Raw genomic sequence first — 17,934 nt, forward strand, 5'->3', positions numbered from 1 at the left:
GAGGTCAAGAAAGCTAAACAGTTTTCTTAAGTTTTACTTAATTTGGTGTCTTAAGTGCACAAAGAAAGCGGCAAAATAAACACTGATTAAATCATCAACACTGTCCAAATACTGGACTAAGATCCAATGACTGCACTTAGAATGATTACAAAGAAAAAAACAATCCAACAAATGCACACGCGACCCTTGCTGTGGCTGCCGTTAAAGGGGAAGCGCACAGCTTGACAGCCTGCTTACCACCCGGGCGTCCCACCCCCACATCTCTACTTAGCATGTTCTCCAGTACTAAAAGCTTGACGTGTCTAGGTTTTGTTATACAGAGATGTCAAGATTATTTCCCCTAACTTTATAAACAAAACCTAGGCAACATATAAAAGAATATATTTTTCATTTATATGATCATCACGATATTCCCTAACCTGGCCCCAAGTAAAATAACATCTATCAAAGTACAAACGAAGTTAGCTCAGAACATGCCTGAGCAAAGCCAAATAAAACACATATCTCTGCAGGCTGAAAAATGATCTTAGAAAAACAAGTTTTACTGTAGTAAGCCGCTGCTACTGACTTTAATTGGATGCTAGGTCAGCAGTATGCTACTACCTAAAGACAAACCCAACTCGAAAGAACTAATCTTTATAAATCACACTTAAGTGAAATGATAAATTTAAAGACTAAACAAACTATGGGAGACTCCAACATGTTTGCCTAATCATAAAATCAAATCTCTACATCATTTATAAATTTTTCTTTAATCACGCAAAGACTGAAAAATATAAATCTACTGAGCCACCTCTAATATCTACCTTAAGAATGGTGATGGGGGGGTGGGGGGGGCTCAGTGGTAGTGCAATTAATTGCCTAGCACGCATGAGGCCCTGGGTTCAATCCCCAGCAACACACACACACACACACACACACACACACACACAGAGTTTGCCACCAAATACAAATAATATAGTTCAAATTTCTGTGGGCTTTTAATATACCCCCGTACTGTCGTCATTTTTAACCTAAATTGTATGATAAATGCCTCTTTAAGTTTTTAATCCAAGTGTGGTAAATGAAATTTGGAATACTCTGAGCAGTCCCCGAAACTTCATGATATATTTTAATTCTATAGTAACTGCAAGCATTTCAGTTTCCACATATTAGCAAGAGGCTATATGAAACAGCTTTGACTGAGACCATACAAATATCTGATTTCTGGGCTGGGGATGTAGCTCAGTGGCACCAGCACCTGCCTGGCAAGCACAAGGTCCTGAGTTTGATTCCCGGTACCAAAAAGCAAGCAAGCAAACAAACAAACCAAATATATGATTTCAACAGCTCACTTCCTTGGGGTAAAAAAGACAGATGGAGAAATATTTCTCATTAGCCCCATCAACCCTTACAGTACAGGAAGAAAACAGGTGCCAATTCACAGGATGTACTCTACTTGAAAAGCACTTGTGATCATTTAGGTAAACACAAGGATTTCGAAACTGCAAGTTCCTGCTCAGACACAACTTCCTCTTTTCAACCATCCTTTGAAGGCAGTCATCTCTGAAGCAGAGATCAGCAGAGCTGTGGACAATAACCAGCGACTGTGAAGTACTTGGTAACCACGGCGATTACACCCAGGCTTTATCAAGTCATTCTTAACCAACGTAAACTGCCTGCTGCACACTGGACAAGGTGTCCCGGCCAACATGACTCCAGGCCAGGCCGGGGGGACGAGGCACCCTGCACTCCCGATCCTCTCCTCAGGGTACTGCCACCTGCTACTCTGCTAAGCAGACCTGCAAGCCCTAGGGCTCCTGACCACCTCAACACAAGCAACACAACCATGAAATCAGAGAGAACACGGAAAGCTAACGGCCCCACGCCAGAAGGGCCACCCATTAAAAAGGGACTGAGGCTGATGACAAAAGATCAAAGATGCCATCTTCATCATGGGTACAAAAGAAGCAGAAAGTGTTATTCAGGCTAGTGTATTAGAAAGCACAAACACTTAGCAAAGAAAAAGGAAGTGCAAGGCTAGCTATTTGGGAAACATGGTCAGAAAGACCAAAACAGATTAGGGAAGAATCGGGGTCTGCACCCATAAGCTCTGCTGAGACACCCCACGCACGGCACTGAGCCCCAGGCAGACCATACCACTTTCTCCTGAGGTCGGGGATGGTGGCGGAGTGGCGGCAGTAACGCTGTGCTTGTCCCAGACGGTCTCCAAGATACCTGCCAAGGAAGGAGAAACTGACTTTCAGGAGAGATGAAGCAGAGCATATCAAAATCAGAGAGGAAAAAGTGATTCAACCCCTTGCAGCGAACATTAGTATCTAAACATCCCTCTCCAGTGCGTGCTCCCCTGTAGCTAAGGACCACGGCCCTCCTCTTGCAGCTGCCGCTCTGGAGAGCCCGGTCCCACTCGGTCCCCGCGCCTCAGCTCAGCCTGGCGGTGTGGCTTCCTCCCACTGTTCCACCTACACCGCTCCCTCCCGAGGCCACCTGGCTGCTATGTCCACTCAAGGGACGTCTTAGTCCTTGTCCCCCTTGTCCTCCTTGGCACTCGAGACCACCGCCTCAACGCTGTTCTGAGCTCTGCTGCCATTCTCTTCTCGGATTTCCTTAAACACGATCCCATCTCTCTCTCCATGACCGCCACGCCCTGCCCACCCATCATTTCAATTACACGTCTTTCGCCAGACCCCACGTTCGCCCCCCACCTTTTCCTTTCCTTGCACCCTCTGAAGTGACCTTTCCGTCAGACTACCTGTCCCTCTCTGTCCCTCAGAAGTCCACGCAGTGGTTGCTTCCCCCAGTCTGCTCAGTTTTGGCTGCACATGCAACATACCTATTGGTATGGCTTTAACACAACATTCTGAGGCTCCTCCAACACTCATCCTGACTTTACATACCAGCTCCGCATCACACCACACCAAGTCACACATCACACCACGTCACACCCCTTCACGTCACATCACACCACACCACATGTCACACCACACCACACACCCCTTCACGTCACATCACACACGTCACACATCACACCACGTCACACCACATCACACCACACGTCACACATCACACACCACACACCGCTTCACGTCACATCACACCACATACCCCTTCACATCACACACCACACCACGTCACACCACGTCACAGCACACCACACACCCCTTCACGTCACATCACACCACACCACATGTCACACCACGTCACAGCACACCACACACCCCTTCACGTCACATCACACACCACGTCACACGTCACACCACGTCACACATCACACCACACGTCACACACCACACACCGCTTCACGTCACATCATACCACACACCCCTTCACATCACACCACACCACATGTCACACCACGTCACAGCACACCACACACCCCTTCACGTCACATCACACCACGTCACACCACACCACACCACGTCACACCATATCACACCACACGCCACACATCACACACCGCTTCACGTCACATCACACGTCACATCACACCACGTCACACCACATCACACCACGTCACACCACACACCGCTTCACATCACGTCACGTCACGTCACATCGCATGGCACTGCATCACACCACACCACACCACACCACACCACACCATACCACACCACACACTACATCACATCACAGGGACTTAAAAACTAGGCGAGACATTCACTCACAGACCCGCACAGCCAGCGGCTTCCTGGACAACTCCACTTGGACACACCAAACTCAGCTTTTCTTCCCCACAAACCTACCATTAATCCTCTCATACTCCTCACTGCGTCAAAGTACCGCATCACAAGCCTTGGCAGCTGGCCTCTGCTCACCTGCCCCAGCCTTCAAGCTATCCCACACGAGGACGCATCATGCCAAGCCATCTGCAGGCCCGTCAACATGTGTTTCTCCACCTCTGACCTGCTCTATCCCAAGTCCCAACTTGACCTTTCTTTCCGTCAGGTACCTGTACCTCTGTCCCTGAGAACCCCACCCAGCTGTCGCTTCCCCCAGCCTGCCCAGTTTTGGCCACACATGAAACACACCTCTATTTAACTCTTTACATATTGATTTTTAGCTGTACTTGCCTCTCCCCCATGAGGATGCAAATTACCAGAGGACAAGAACTGCTTTATTCCTGGTGTACCTCTCCAGATCCTGGCACACGCAATACTCATACAGACTGACTAACGAAAATATTTTATCTCATTTCATTTTACAGTATGGGTATAGCTTGAAAACACTGTTAAGTGGAAGTTACCAGACACAAAAGGTCATACATGATTCCACTTTATGAGAAGTCCAGAATAAGCAAATCCTTATAGACGAAAAGTAAATCACTGGTTGCCAGGGGCTGGGGAAGAGAATGCAGAGGGACTGCTAATGGGTACAGAACTCCTTATAGGGGGATAAAAATGTTCCACAACTAGATAGTGGTAATGGTTGCTCAACTTTGTGAGTATACTAAAAAACGCTGATTTACTATACTTTAAAATAGTGAATATTATGCTCTGTGAATTGTATTTCAATTTTTTAAATATCTGAAATGCTGCTAGGCACAGGACACAGACATAAGACATGGTCCCTGAGTATAAATTTAACATCTAGGTGAGGACATCAGTAAGTGTGCTTTGAAAATAAATGCTCTGAGGCTAGGGCTCCCACCTGGGATTTAGGGAAGTTGAGGGGACAAATGACAAGTTTGGGGTTTTTTTTTTTTTGTCTTTTTGAGACAGAGTCTCACTATGCAGTTCAGGCTGGCCTTGAGCTCACTTTGTAGCCCAGGCTGGTCTCGAACTCACAATGATCCTCCTGCCTCGGCCTCCTGAGTGCTGGGATTACAGGCGTGTGCCACCACGCCCTGTGACAAGTTCACTTTTAATCAATTATCCTTTCAACCAATTTCAAATACTTACCACATACCAAGCATCAAAGTGGACATAAAAAAGAGGAGTTACTAGACATTTAAGAAGAAATCTAGGTAGAGGAGCTGGAGGTAAAAACACTCCCTTTTACTAGGACACTCCTCCCACTAGCACACCAGGCTCCGGGCACTCGAGGGCCCAGTACTGAGCCGCTGCACGCGCTGAACGAGCAGCCCCCACAGCCCCTGGGACCCAGCCCTCCACCCTCCCCACCTTCCTGTCTCACTGTGGCGTGTGCCCGCTCTTCACACCCATCCATCCCAAGGCTCTAACGCAATAGATGAGACAAAATGCTCCTCACTGCTGCAGCCTCGGGCACAGGGGCTGATTCCACACCGTGTCTCATTCCTCGCACAGAATGGGGAATCTTCACATCTTGCAACTCTTCCAACTTCTCCTGGTCTTAAATTCCAACTATTTTAAATAATGTGCTTTCCACCCACCTAACTTAACTACAGCACTGACATTTCAGTCCCATCCCCATGACCTAGAATGTGTCTCATTAACTGCAGGTATCATGAAGAGCAATTAAGGAAAGACTACAAGGAAATGAAGTTACAACTCTGCCGGGAGCTTGTGGTATATGAGCGACACTGGGCTCCGCGGGTGGGGTGACGGCACTAAATTCTTTCGCTTTCATGCTTAGTCTCAGGAGCAGCTCAAAAGACCCGAGCGCTGGGAATCTAAGGCAGGCCTTGTTCTCTGGATGCCCCCAACGAATTACCTGTCAGGAGCCCGAGCACGGTCTGCACCTGGTCCAGCAGCAGCTTCCGCAGCTCCTCCTTCCGAGCCACACTGAGGTCCTCCCGGGGACAGGCCAGCTCTTCCGAGGTTGTCTTCAACATGATCAGCCCGAGGGGAGTTGTCACGGGGGACTGGATCAACTGCCAGGAGAAAGTACGTTCTGAGGACAGTGCTAGTTGAAGTAATAAGGTACCATGAGGACATGGTAGCATTAACCCTGTTAAGTACTTTGTATTTGCTTGATCTTACATGAACAGGCTACATAAATCAAAACTCTGGAAAAATGACCTGAAGTATGGCTTTTTAGCTTTACTTAACCATTCAAAACACATTTTCATCTCATTTTAAGAACTAAATTCTAATACCATGAACTTAAAAACAGCTAGAAATGGGGCTGGGGATTTAGCTCAGCGGCAAAGCGCCTGCCTGGCAAGCGCAAGGTTGTGAGTTCGGTTTCCGGTACCGGAGGAAAAAAAAAAAAAAAAAAAAACACCTAGAAAATAATGTTCTTTTATATCTCACATGCCAACTTTTATGTAAGTACAGATTTCCAACAGTCTTGTCTACTTTGCCTAGTAGCCAAGTTTTATACACACACACAAACATGCAGAATCACACACCACATGATGATGCTTATGCCAAGGACAGATCACATATACTACAGTGGTCTCCTGAGATTGTGGGGCGGGGGGGGGCTTTTGAGGGGGTTGTTTTTTTGTTTTGGTTTTTTTGAGACAAGGTCTTGCTATGTAGCCCAGGCTGGCCTCGAACTCACGGTGATCCTCCTGCCCCAACCTCCCGAGTGCTGGGATTACAGGGATGCACCACCACACCTGCTGTGAAATTATAAAGAAACTGAAAAGCTCTTATCGGCTTGTATTTTTACCATACCTTTTCTAGGTTTAGATACAGGTAAAATACACAAGTACTTACACTGCGTCACAACTGCCCACCGTGTTCAGTACAGTAACATGCTGCACAGGTTCACAGCCCGGGAGCAACAGGCTGTACCACACAGCCTAGCTGTGTAGGAGGCGCTACAACCTAGGGGTGTGTCGGTATGTGCTACAAACATTCGCAGTGCGAAGTCTGTACGTACGTGCAAGTTCACAACACGAAAGTTCAGAAGTTGGAGACTGTATTAGCAATCAAGCCATGTGTTAGTCAATTTGTACTATCTTCTCAATAATCAGGTTGCAAAGTCAACTTTACAGGTCTAAATTTTTTTAAGCTTTGCACGCTTTGGGGAAGTTAAACATGGCAGAGCAGCAGCACAAATACATGTCATTAAATTATGACTACAGCTATGGCCTTGCAAATACCTATGTGACAAACTCGATTTCCCTGTACTGTGCCTCCACTGTAAGTTTAAACAAAAAAGAGAAACTTTTAAGAGACCCCTTCAAAAGACTAATGCTACTTGTATCTTCTTAATCATTTTTGCAAAATTCAGAAACATTACTATTACATTTAGTTTTTAGTTCCCAGAAACAATTCAAAGTAAGCAAGCTGCTGCTAAAGTTCTCTGTTGAGTTACATGCTACGATCTATTAACGCAAACAATTTAAGGAACACCGATTTTTTTCTTTCATCATGATTAAGGGTAGCTCACTCCCTGATATAAGTGTTTTATGTAAGCTACAAAACTTAAGCTTTAGGAAAGAAAAGCACACTCAGGAACTACACCAGACAAAGCAGATACTCTTCACGTCAAGCAACACAGCACTTTCCTTTTCCACAAGAAGCCCAAAAAAAGCTTATCCTCAAAGAGGAGGACATCAGTCAGTAAGGAGACTTTCGGCACAATTTAACTGCCCTCAAAAATAGCATGAGGCGGCTGGGTGTGCTGGCACACACCAATCCCTAGCACTCAGGAGGCTGAAGCAGGTGGGTCACCGTGAGTTTGAGGGCAGCCTGAACTACACAATGAGACCCTTTCTCTAAAACAAAGAAACCAACCAAAAAAATCGCAGCACTACATGAAGCCAGTGGTATGAACAGCAGAGTAAGGGTGTTTCTGTAAAAGTCAACTCTTGAGCGCTAAAACCTGAAGAACATCCTCCTTGGTTTTTCTCTTCATTTTCTACACAACCGCATTCTTTGTAACACTAACTTAAATTCAAACAAGAACTGAAGAGGAACCAGAAGTCCTGGTTCTACTCATTTTCTGTTACATAATAAACCAGAAGAGACTCCCTGTAACCCTCCTTTCACTTGGAGACCCTGGGTCATCATTTGTACTCCAAGTCTCTCGTTACTTCCCCCTTTCATTTCTTCCTTTCTTCTCTGCCTCTTCCGTCCCTATTTTTCCCCCAAGCCCTCACTCTTACTCTCCCAGCTGGGAGTGACTCAGACGGCCGAGTGACTCCGCTCAACGGTACACACTGTCCTATCGAGATCCAACGTTTCTGAGCTCCCCAGAGAGGGTCAATTCCTACAAGACGGAAGACGGATCTTTAAAGACCTTCCCCTTTCTCGTCCTTTAAGGGGCCAGGAAGAGGATAGTCAAGAAGCCCATGGGGAAAACAAAGTCAGCTTCCTAACCTGCTGCTTGTGCTTTACTTTTGCAGTGCTGACTATCCAAGCCAGGGCCTCAGGCACATTACAGAAAGTCATTCTTTACTTAGAAGAAGAGCTTGAGAAAATATGTAACTTTTCTTCTAAGTAGCTTTATATCTAGAAACCTTATTAAAATGGTGCTTCCTTTTACCAACTTCACATATATAATTTAAGCTCAAAACAAAATCTCTGCGATTTATTTTTAAAAAGAGTAGTCCTTTTAGGTTCAAATTCAAGTTCAGATTTCTAGTGAGTTTTTTAAAAGGTCCAACAAATGGGAAAAAAATTAAAATAAGAAAGGAAAAAACAAAAAGAGAAAAACAAATAAAAACCAAAAAAGGGAAAAATAAGCCCCAAAATTTTATATAAAAAGAGTCAACAGCTTTTCATAAACAGCAATTCTTTGCTATGCCGCTAACCCCCTAACTATGTGGCCCCCTGCACATCGCAACCAAAGGTGTGGCTCAGCAGACTTCAGGAAGCTGCGGAAGAGACCCTGGCAAGGCGGTGAGCTGGTGTGTCGGGCAGGGAGCAGGGGAGAACTGAAGTCAGTGTCCACTTCAATCACTTCCTTCTGCAGTGGTCTCGGGGTACAGTCAACCCAGCCAGCTCTAGCTGACTCTAAGGCCCTGGATCAACTCTCACTGCCTGATACGGCCGTCACCACAATTTTAACATAAACTGCACAGACAGATTCCCAGTCTATTGACACAGGATTAAAAACAAAAACGAAAGAACCATGCACCAAAATCAAAAGACCCATGCTAAACTGCAAACAGACCAAGATAAAATTGAGAAAAGAAAAATTTAGAGGGTTTACTCAAAAGACATGTGAGGGTAAAATTCACTCCAGAACCTGTTTGGTCTTCTTTACCGATGTCTAAAGAAAAGCTTGACTTTATTATCATTATCAGAAATGTCAGTGGTTGAGCTACACTCTTGCTTAATCTGCATTTTGTGCCACTGACTGGTTCAGTGGATAAACAAGACGTGGAAAGGAACACAACCGGAAAGAATTTGAAGACTACTTAGTTACGTCCTCTTACTATATACAGAGGCAGATGCTCACGAAGTGTTAGGAATTGCTAACACCACAGCTGACGTCACACAACAATGAGTAAGACCCCAACCCTGCTGCCTCCCAGGCTAGTGCTTTCTTCATAGCATGAAGTTTCAAAGTCAGGAAGGCTACCACTGGTAAAGGAATCACTTTTCATGGAGTGCTAAGGGAGATGTGGTAGTGAGCAAAGGACAACTACCCTTTTAAACTTCCAACAGTGTTTCACCTAAAAATGTGGTTAATCCAGTCCTAACTTATTATAAAAAATTAGGCTTCAAGAGTAGACAGAAGAGCCAGGCTTGGTAGTGCACGCCTGTAATTCCAGCACTCACGAGGCTAAGGCAGGAGGGTCACTGTGCGTTGAGGCCAGCCTGAGCTACATAAGAGTTCAAGGCCAGCCTGCACTCCATAGTGAGACCTTGTCTCAAAAAAAAAAAGTAGACAGAGAACAGTCTGTGCTTCCTCAATGGAACCGACCCCACCTGGGTGGAAATACAACCCCCTACCATTGCTGTGGCTCTCCCCCTCACAGCCCTCACTGCTTCTCCCAGGACCGCCATGGAGCTCAGGACGAGTTCACCTGAACAGCCAACCTTCTCAGTCCTTCTTTCTCCAGCAGGTGTCCCAAGCTCTCTTCTGGAAAGCCATGAGGTTGAAGCAAAGTATACTAGGCAGAGAATCAGGGCAGCCTCTCCTCCCAACCCCGGCTCTCCGGCCTCACTGCCATCCTCAAGTTCTCTCACCCACGCTCCACTCTGCCGCAAGCACTGTTCCCCTAGATACCTGAGGCTCCCTCGCTTGTACTCATGGCTCTGCTCAAATGTCTGCCCCTGCAGAGCCTCCGTGAGCGCGCGACCTAAGAAACACCCGCAACACTCTTTCTCCTTACCCTGGATTTTCTTTCCAATAAACAATGTCAGAGTATTTATTTGCTCATGTTTGCTGGTGCCCCACGTCAACATTATGAACTCCAGAAAGGCAGATACTTTACCTAAGAGTCCCTTTTGGCCGCATTTTCACTTTATGAAGTTTGAATTACCCATAGTCAACCACGGTCTGAAAATACTAAGCAGAAAAGTCCCAACAGAAACGACTCCTAAGTCCTAAACTGCCTGCCATTCTGAGCAGTGATGAAGTCTGGTGCCATCCTGCCCCAACTCGCTCACCATCTCCTCATCCAACACAGCCGGGCAGCACATGCCACCTGCCCAGGAGATACTCAGCAGCCACCCCATTTACCAGATCAGCAGCCATGGTACTGTATGGCTGTGTTCAAATAGCTCTATCCTACTCACTAACAGTCCCCAAGCACAGGAGTACTCATTCAGCTATGCCAAGGAGAAGCCATAAGTGCATCCTTGAAGGGAAAAAGTAGACTAACAATAAAATTATCTGGAGAGAGACCACCTTCACATAACTTTCATTACAGCATTTTGTGATAATGTTCTATTTTAATATTAGTTTTCGTTAATTTCCTACTGTGCTTAATTTATAAATTAAATGTTATCATAGGTTTGTACGCAGAGGAATGAACACAGTATATCTAAGGCCCAGGACTATCAGTGCTTCAGGCATCCACCAGAAGTCAAACGTAGCCAAGGGTAAGGAAGGGCAACACAGGTCATTACCATACCCTCAGCACCTTCTTGTTTAGCACACGGCAGATGTTCAATGAAGTTTATGGAACAGATACATCAATATGCTTTGCAGGATCAATTCATGGAGATAAATTTATAAAACAAAGTAAAACTGAACACCAAAGCTTTTTCACTTTGACAGGTAATCTGCAAAAGGCAACACGGATGTTGAATGTTTTTAAACTACTGCACCATTCAAATGATTCAGAAGGAAAGCAAGCAAAACATTAAAAGATGGTATTTTCTAGAAAATCCTAACCTATAGTCACTAGACTATATGCTACTTTCAGAGCTTTATTTCTGTGCACTGTGTATAAAATCCACTTCCTGCCTACCCAATAACATGAAAATGTTCCCACTTTCACACAGGACTCAAATAAGTAACAGTATCTTCTTTGGCTTTTAGGTCCCACCTATTTCCCCAGGCCCTCCAAACCCCGACCTGCGTTTCGGATTGTAGCCAGATGCCCTTGCAAAGCCCCACGCAATCAGAGGTGAGGCTTTTTGGAGAAGGCTCAATCTATGGTGCGGAAATGGACTAAGGATGTGTGACAACGAAGTGAGTCCACTGGCGGACTGGGCATAGGGTGGATAACGAGAAGCCTCACGCTAGGACTGGGGGCCTACAAGAAAGGGAAAGAGAGGCTCGGGGCTGGCTGCCTCGCGCCGGCCCTACGACAGGCTGTTTCTCCTCTGCTGTGCCCTCTATCGAGCCGCCCTGCACCGGGCCAGCCAAATATGGACGGAAGCCTCCACAAACTGTGAGCTAAAATAACCCTCTCCTTTAACTTTGGGTTTGAGTACTTTGTCCCAGCATCGAGAAAGTAACCAAGACAAAATGTAACCAGGCACCCTCCCGACCCCAGACTGAGATATCACACAGAAGGAATACATAAATCTCATTAAATGTAATTTTTGCCAGACTGAATTCACCGTCTTCTGCCCAAAACTATTCCCCCTTCCTAGACTCCTCCTTCCCATACCACCACCACCTAGTCCTTGACCAAAGCCCCTGCACGCCTTGCCTCCGTCACTGGGTAAGGTCTCGGCTTGGTTCAGAGCCTCCTCATCTTGCCCGGACTTCTCCGACAACCACCCGCCTGGTCTCCTGCTCTCTTGCTTTGCTCCTCCACAACCCAAACGTCAAACAGGACCATGGGCTCCCTCCTTTTAAAACTTTTTATTAGCTCCCCAAAACATCAAACCTATCTGCTTATTAAGGTAGCAATAACACTCTATTCTAGTGCCTCTCCCTCTCACGCCTCATCAGAACACTGAGCGCACATGCTCTCACACCACTGCACTCTGCACAGCCTTCATTACAGTGAGTATCACTCCCTGCCCGCTGGATAGTGTCTACACAGCTCTTTTCCCACCAAGTTCTGAAACTACTATAGTCATCCCTGTGACCCAACATCTGGCACAGCACCCAGCAGACTTTCAAACACTTGCTGAACGATTTCACAAGAGGATAATAAAGTAGTTGCTTCTCCACTGCACAAAGTACAACATGTCTCAGGAATATAAAATTAAGTGCTTGCAATAATCCATCCTATAATAATCACACCACTGCAGTTCCAAACCACTGATCTTAAACTCCTCAAAGAAATAATCACTTCTATAAACAGGCTACTTATAAGGTAAGGTTTCTTTGGGTACATTCTTACCTGTAAAATGTTAGTAAAAAAGTCATGGTAGAACATGGGCCAATCTTGACGTCCAATATCAACAATAACTTTGCAGAGTTTGTTCCGGATAAAGTAAGGTAAGGTTTTGTGGTGAGCCAGAAGGAGTTTGGGCAGGCAGCTACGGATCTCCATCTTATCCTGAGATGGCACCCCAAGCCACATTTTATTGATCAGATTCTGAAAAGCAAATATTTATCTTTTAAATAACGATGTACATTCAAAAATAACAGGTTTTCATCCCCTGATTAGCTACATTTCCCCATTAAAAAAAAAAAAAGCCCCAGTGGTTCAGGGCTTTTGGCAAAAAAGTAACAAACATTAAAATCTATGACACAACAATTCCACTCATAGGAAGATCTGCTAAATAACAGACGCAAAAAGCTGTATGCATAAAAACTTTCTGTCACATCACTGTCTCTAGTGGCCACCAAAAACTAACGACAGAAACAACAGGAACGTTTAAAAGTAGGAGAATGCCTTAGTGAATAACGGCACAGCCACCTATGAGAATGTAAGACAAAAGTGAGGGGGAACAGAGCACAAAACGGCACAAGTAACAGGATATTAATTAGGTGTTTTTTAAATGTGCACAGAAGGCAAAGCACAGGGATTGGAAGACGGTTACTATATAGGAAAAATTTCGCACTTGGAGGTTGATGGTATTAAGGGTATCATCCCCTCTCCTGAAACGCTTTTCTTTAGTTATCCTTTCCTTTTAAATGGTAAGGAAGGGGGAAAGTGTATGTATCATCGAACACATCCAGACATTTCACCATGACGTCAGCCTCCCAGGTGGTCTTCCTGGGATCGAGGACAGAAAGGTGCCCTGGAACACCACAGGCAGACGCATTATATGGGACAGAGTCGCTGAGCTCTGGGATACCCCTGCTTCCACGGCTGTCTGTACATGACAGCTAAAGTCTAGTGCGAATGATGTGGTAACTGACTACAAAAAGCTTTTCAGAAAATTATAAAATTACTGACAACTTACCTCAAAAACCGTTAAACTGTACATCATGACATAGTCATTCCTAGTGCTGGAGAGAAAATACAGGCAGAATCTCCAGGCTCCTATTTGCTGGGCAAAGTTATTAAGAAGCTCCTCTGGAAAAGTTAGCGATAAGAGAAGGCTATAAGAACACATGAAATTAGTAAAAGGCTAGGTTGTTTTACCATTTTTTCTAAACATGCCTCTCCATGTAATATAAATGGAAATCAAAACCCAGCTGATTCTTTAAGACAAAAAAACAAATCACACAGTATTTTTCTGACAGATGACGTCAGACAGTGTTCTCGGACATCTAAAGCAAGTCATATTGCTATAGATGTTTTCTTGGGCAGAGAAACTGTAAAGCACTTGTTTATTTAAGTTAATGCGTACACAGCAAGTTAATAAAGACTATCACTCTGCATTCTTTTTCTTTTTTGGTTCCATATTGAGGATTGAACCCAGGGCTTTTACACTATGCTATATCCCAGTCCATTTTTTGAGTCAGGGATTCACAAAGTTGCCTAGGCTGCGCTCAAACTTGCAATCCTACAGCCTCAGGCTCCCAGAGTGCTAGGATTATAGCAGTGCAACAATAAACCCAGCTTCATTTCACCTTCTTAAAAATGACTAAGCTGTGTCTTCAGATTTGAGCTACATATGTCCTCCCTGCACCTCAACCTTCAGGAAAGGCTATGTTGTTCACATGTTCATACAAAATGATGGCTAGAGAAGCTGAAAAACGAAAGATTAAGACTACCCTTACAGGCTGGGGACACACCGCAGTAACGGAGCACTTGGTAGCATGTGCAAGGCTCTGATTCCAATCCCCAGCACAAGAAGGAAGGAAAGAAGGGAGGGAGGGAGGGAGGGAGGAAGAAGGAGAGAGACTGACCTTGCAAAGACAGGACAGGAGAAAAATGCAAGAAAATTCCAACGGACTAACTCTCTTCATTTAGGTCAATTTTACCTCATGAGAGCTGCCATCCCTGCCTACATATCAAATCGGCCAGAAGTGGTTTTCCTCCTTCTTAGGCGGCCGGCAGCATCAGCCGAAACCCACAAGAACCACCTTCCCGGGCATGCTGCCCCTCAGTCACCTTGACCTGCAGCTGGAGCACTGGTCATAAAATATAATCCGAAGGTGAAAGTACAAGGCCAACAACTCTGAGAGACTTTAAAAAGCCTACAGAAAAGCACAACACACAGCAGCTCGTTCTAATCAGTGCTCTGCTAGTTCTCTACAATTTAGGCTAAATGTAACAAGAAACTCCTATTAAAAATCCCGTAGAAGGAAGCTGCCGGCCTGGCTGACAATTAAGCGGAAACTCTACAAAGCCCAGGGGCGAAGTCAAACCAGACCACCGCTGGGAAGGAGACGCTCGGGCTCTGCCCGGGACTCCGCCACTAATGCTCTGAGCACGGCCCGGGCCAGCCATTCCTGGTCTTCACGCCTTCCCCTGTTAAATGACCAGTCTTCTGGGGTCTCCACGAACAGCTCGCCATTCTCTACAGCACCAGTTGCCTGCCTTTGCTCCAGTGTGAGAAAAGTCCTTTACAGAAAAGGCCGCCCTCTTTTCTCCCGCCAGGAAAAGCCGTTAGCTTCCCCTAAAACAAGAAAAAAGAAGCGAGAGTGGTCCCTGCCGCAAAGCCTAGGTACGAGGAGAACCCAAACAACACACCATGGCACAGAACCAGAGCTCCGGATTCCCCTAACCTGCATCTAAATTAGACATGTGCAGCGGCTGGTTATATAAAGCTATATTTAAATCATATTCAAATATGGACATCTCACAGAAGGTTCTACCTCTATTTCATGAACACACAAGATGAGCAATATTTGATTTGCAAACCAAACATTAAGAGAAAGCCAAAAACATCTCAATTAGAGCTTAAAGACAAAAGACTTCAAAGAAATGAACAGTACAGAAATGTAACAGACTAATGTAAAGATGCTCCAACTTGTTTGGCAAAAGTCATGGCTGGTATTTTCACTGTAAGCATGTGATATTTTAGTAGCAGAAAACTAAAAAGGGTCACTCTGAGGGCAGGGAGAGGGTCAGCCCGTCTGAACAAGCAGAGACCAGAGCAGCAGGCACAGCTGGGCTCCTAACCCAGACGCCGCCTCTTGGGCTTGGCTGCCGTCAGTGAGTCCCTGTGCGGAAATGCGCTCGTTCCTTACGGTGCGCTCCATCAGGAAGCAAAGCCATGAAGGAAACAGGCCCCAAACAACCATGTCTAAAATTAAAAGAGGCAAGAAGGAGCATCTATCAGGAGATGTGATGCTTAAAAGATGTGCGGAGAAATTTCAAACCCAACAATGAACACAATTTAACGGAAACGACCTTTTACTCTCCTACAATGTGAGTAGGTAAAGTTCGGTGCCACCTCAAAGGACTGGTTTTTTTGTTTTGTTTTTGGGGGGTGTTTTTTTGGTCTTGCTGAGACAGGGTCTCACTGTGCAGTTCAGGCTGGCCATCAACCAACTGTACAGCCCAGGTTGGCCTCGAACTCGCAGCAATCTTCCTGCATCAGCCTCCTGAGTGCTGGGATTACAGACAAGGACTGCCATTTAGTAGTATCTGTCAAAATTTTAAATGCATGTAAAATTCACCCAGAAATGATCTTCAGGTGATTTTTTTTTCCTCCAAAGTTTAAGTGTAAAATGATCTTCATGTTAACATTATAAAACAAATGACTGGGAAACAAAACCTAAATTTCCAAATTTCCACCAGGGATGGCTTAAAAAGGTCCACAGAACCGTGCAACTGTGAAAACCACCAGGGAGCTCGATGTACCTCACACCGAAAGAGCGCTGCCACGGGCACTTCATGACTCAGATTCTGTCAAGTCTGGGAAATTTCTTGAGGTAATAATGGTTGCTAAAACACTGGTTTTTGGGCTGGGGTCTTAGCTTGGTAGCTGTGCACTGGCCTAGTATGTGTGAGGCCCTGGCTCTGATCCCCAACACCACAAAAAAAAAAAAAGAAAGAAAATTAAAATAGGTGGAGGGAGGGTTGGTTTGTAAATTCTCTCAATTATAAGCCCCATCCTCACCAGCAGCACTCAGGCTCTCTGCCACCTGTCCGTCCACCTGGAAAGTTCTGAACCCCAACTAGGCTTTGGGCCACATGGAATCAAGCAGAGATTTACCCGGCCCACATGATTACCGAAGCTAAGGGAGACAGAGAAAGAGCCCTCGAGCGCTTAGAGCCACAGAAAAGACCTCCAAGAAGGCAGAAGCGAAGAATACAAGATTAGCACAGGTAGTCAGACACTCGAGGGAAAAGCCCGTATCTTTACACAGGAAAAGAACATGTCTCACTCTCAAGTTCAGAGGTGAAGACACAGGCGACGACAGACTGCTCCAGCACCACAGGGCCGTACGTCCCTAGGGCAGAGAGCCGACACTGAATTCACTTCCTACTTTACAGTATGCTTTAATTAATATTGCTTGTGTGAATAAACATAAAAATCAAAAGCTGCTTCTAGAATACACTAAGGCCCCACAAGTGGTTACACCTAATGCTCTGCTGCCTGAAGCCTTATCCAAGAAAACTTGAAGGGAACAGTGGAGAAAGGGAAGAAAAGAAGCTGAAAACAGGCAAAGCAACACTAGTTAGGGGACTGAGATCAGACCTCTGCACACCGGAACACGCGCACCTTGACATTTTCATGAGTTTTGCTTCATTCAACAGTCACAGGCTCCTTGTACAAGTTCAAAACATTGCAAACATCAGAAATGAAGTCGGGAAAGGGTTTTACACTTCACCAAACAAAAGAAATTCCACCACTATGCTAAGTCTGCAGACCTCACTGGCCACCGACCAGCGGAACGAGAGCAAAAAGGAGCACGAATGCAAGGGAAGGGCTGGGGATCTAGCTCAGTGGCACAGTGCCTGCCTCCCAAGTGCAACGTCCTGAGTTCTATTCCAGGTACCAAAAAAAAAAAGCATTCAAGGGGAAACATGCATGCGCAAGCAGCCACGGGCACCAACTCCTTTCTCCCTACTTGTTAAAAATGATTCTCTGCAACCAACATTTCACTTACCTATCTCGCGTTTTCTTTCGTTGGTTGTACAATCATGAAAAAATTCTGTCATGAGACTTTCCAGTGCCCTGAGGGAGGCTTCTTCAGATGCCTGACAAAGAAATGTGAAAAAACAATGGAATGCATCTTCCACTCAACAGTTCCCCGGTCCCTCCCAAGTCACATTCACCAGCAAGAGCAGGTTACTTCCCCAAAACATTCTGGTTCAGCATTCTTCAAATGCACGGTCTAATCCAGAAAATCCAGAGGGAATTTCCCAGCTGGCTCAATACCCAAAGTTCTAGCACCTTCATGAATTCA

The 17,934-nt window shown here is 45.5% G+C and overlaps 1 protein-coding gene across 5 annotated transcripts in view; it reads right to left on the minus strand.

Annotated features, from left to right (window-relative positions):
- The window catches only part of Xpo6 (exportin 6), a 92,410-nt gene extending 74,685 nt beyond the window's left edge, over positions 1 to 17,725 (minus strand). For 3 of the 5 annotated variants that reach the window (XM_005405147.1, XM_005405146.1, XM_013504862.1), the window contains exons 1-5: positions 17,635 to 17,725; positions 13,587 to 13,699; positions 12,575 to 12,772; positions 5,632 to 5,791; positions 2,140 to 2,217 (exon numbers count right to left, since the gene is read on the minus strand). In XM_005405147.1, coding sequence (XP_005405204.1) covers positions 2,140 to 2,217; positions 5,632 to 5,791; positions 12,575 to 12,772; positions 13,587 to 13,699; positions 17,635 to 17,686 — 601 coding nt within the window. In that variant the 5' untranslated portion in view covers positions 17,687 to 17,725. Of the gene's footprint in view, positions 1 to 2,139; positions 2,218 to 5,631; positions 5,792 to 12,574; positions 12,773 to 13,586; positions 13,726 to 17,634 lie in introns of all 5 variants that reach the window. The other 2 variants (XM_013504863.1, XM_005405149.2) reach the window with 2 other exon arrangements.
- Positions 17,726 to 17,934: the final 209 nt, after the last annotated feature.

The sequence above is a fragment of the Chinchilla lanigera genome, unplaced genomic scaffold (assembly GCF_000276665.1).
Source record: "Chinchilla lanigera isolate Chin_1 unplaced genomic scaffold, ChiLan1.0 scaffold00092, whole genome shotgun sequence".
NCBI classification, from domain to species: Eukaryota; Metazoa; Chordata; class Mammalia; order Rodentia; family Chinchillidae; genus Chinchilla; species Chinchilla lanigera.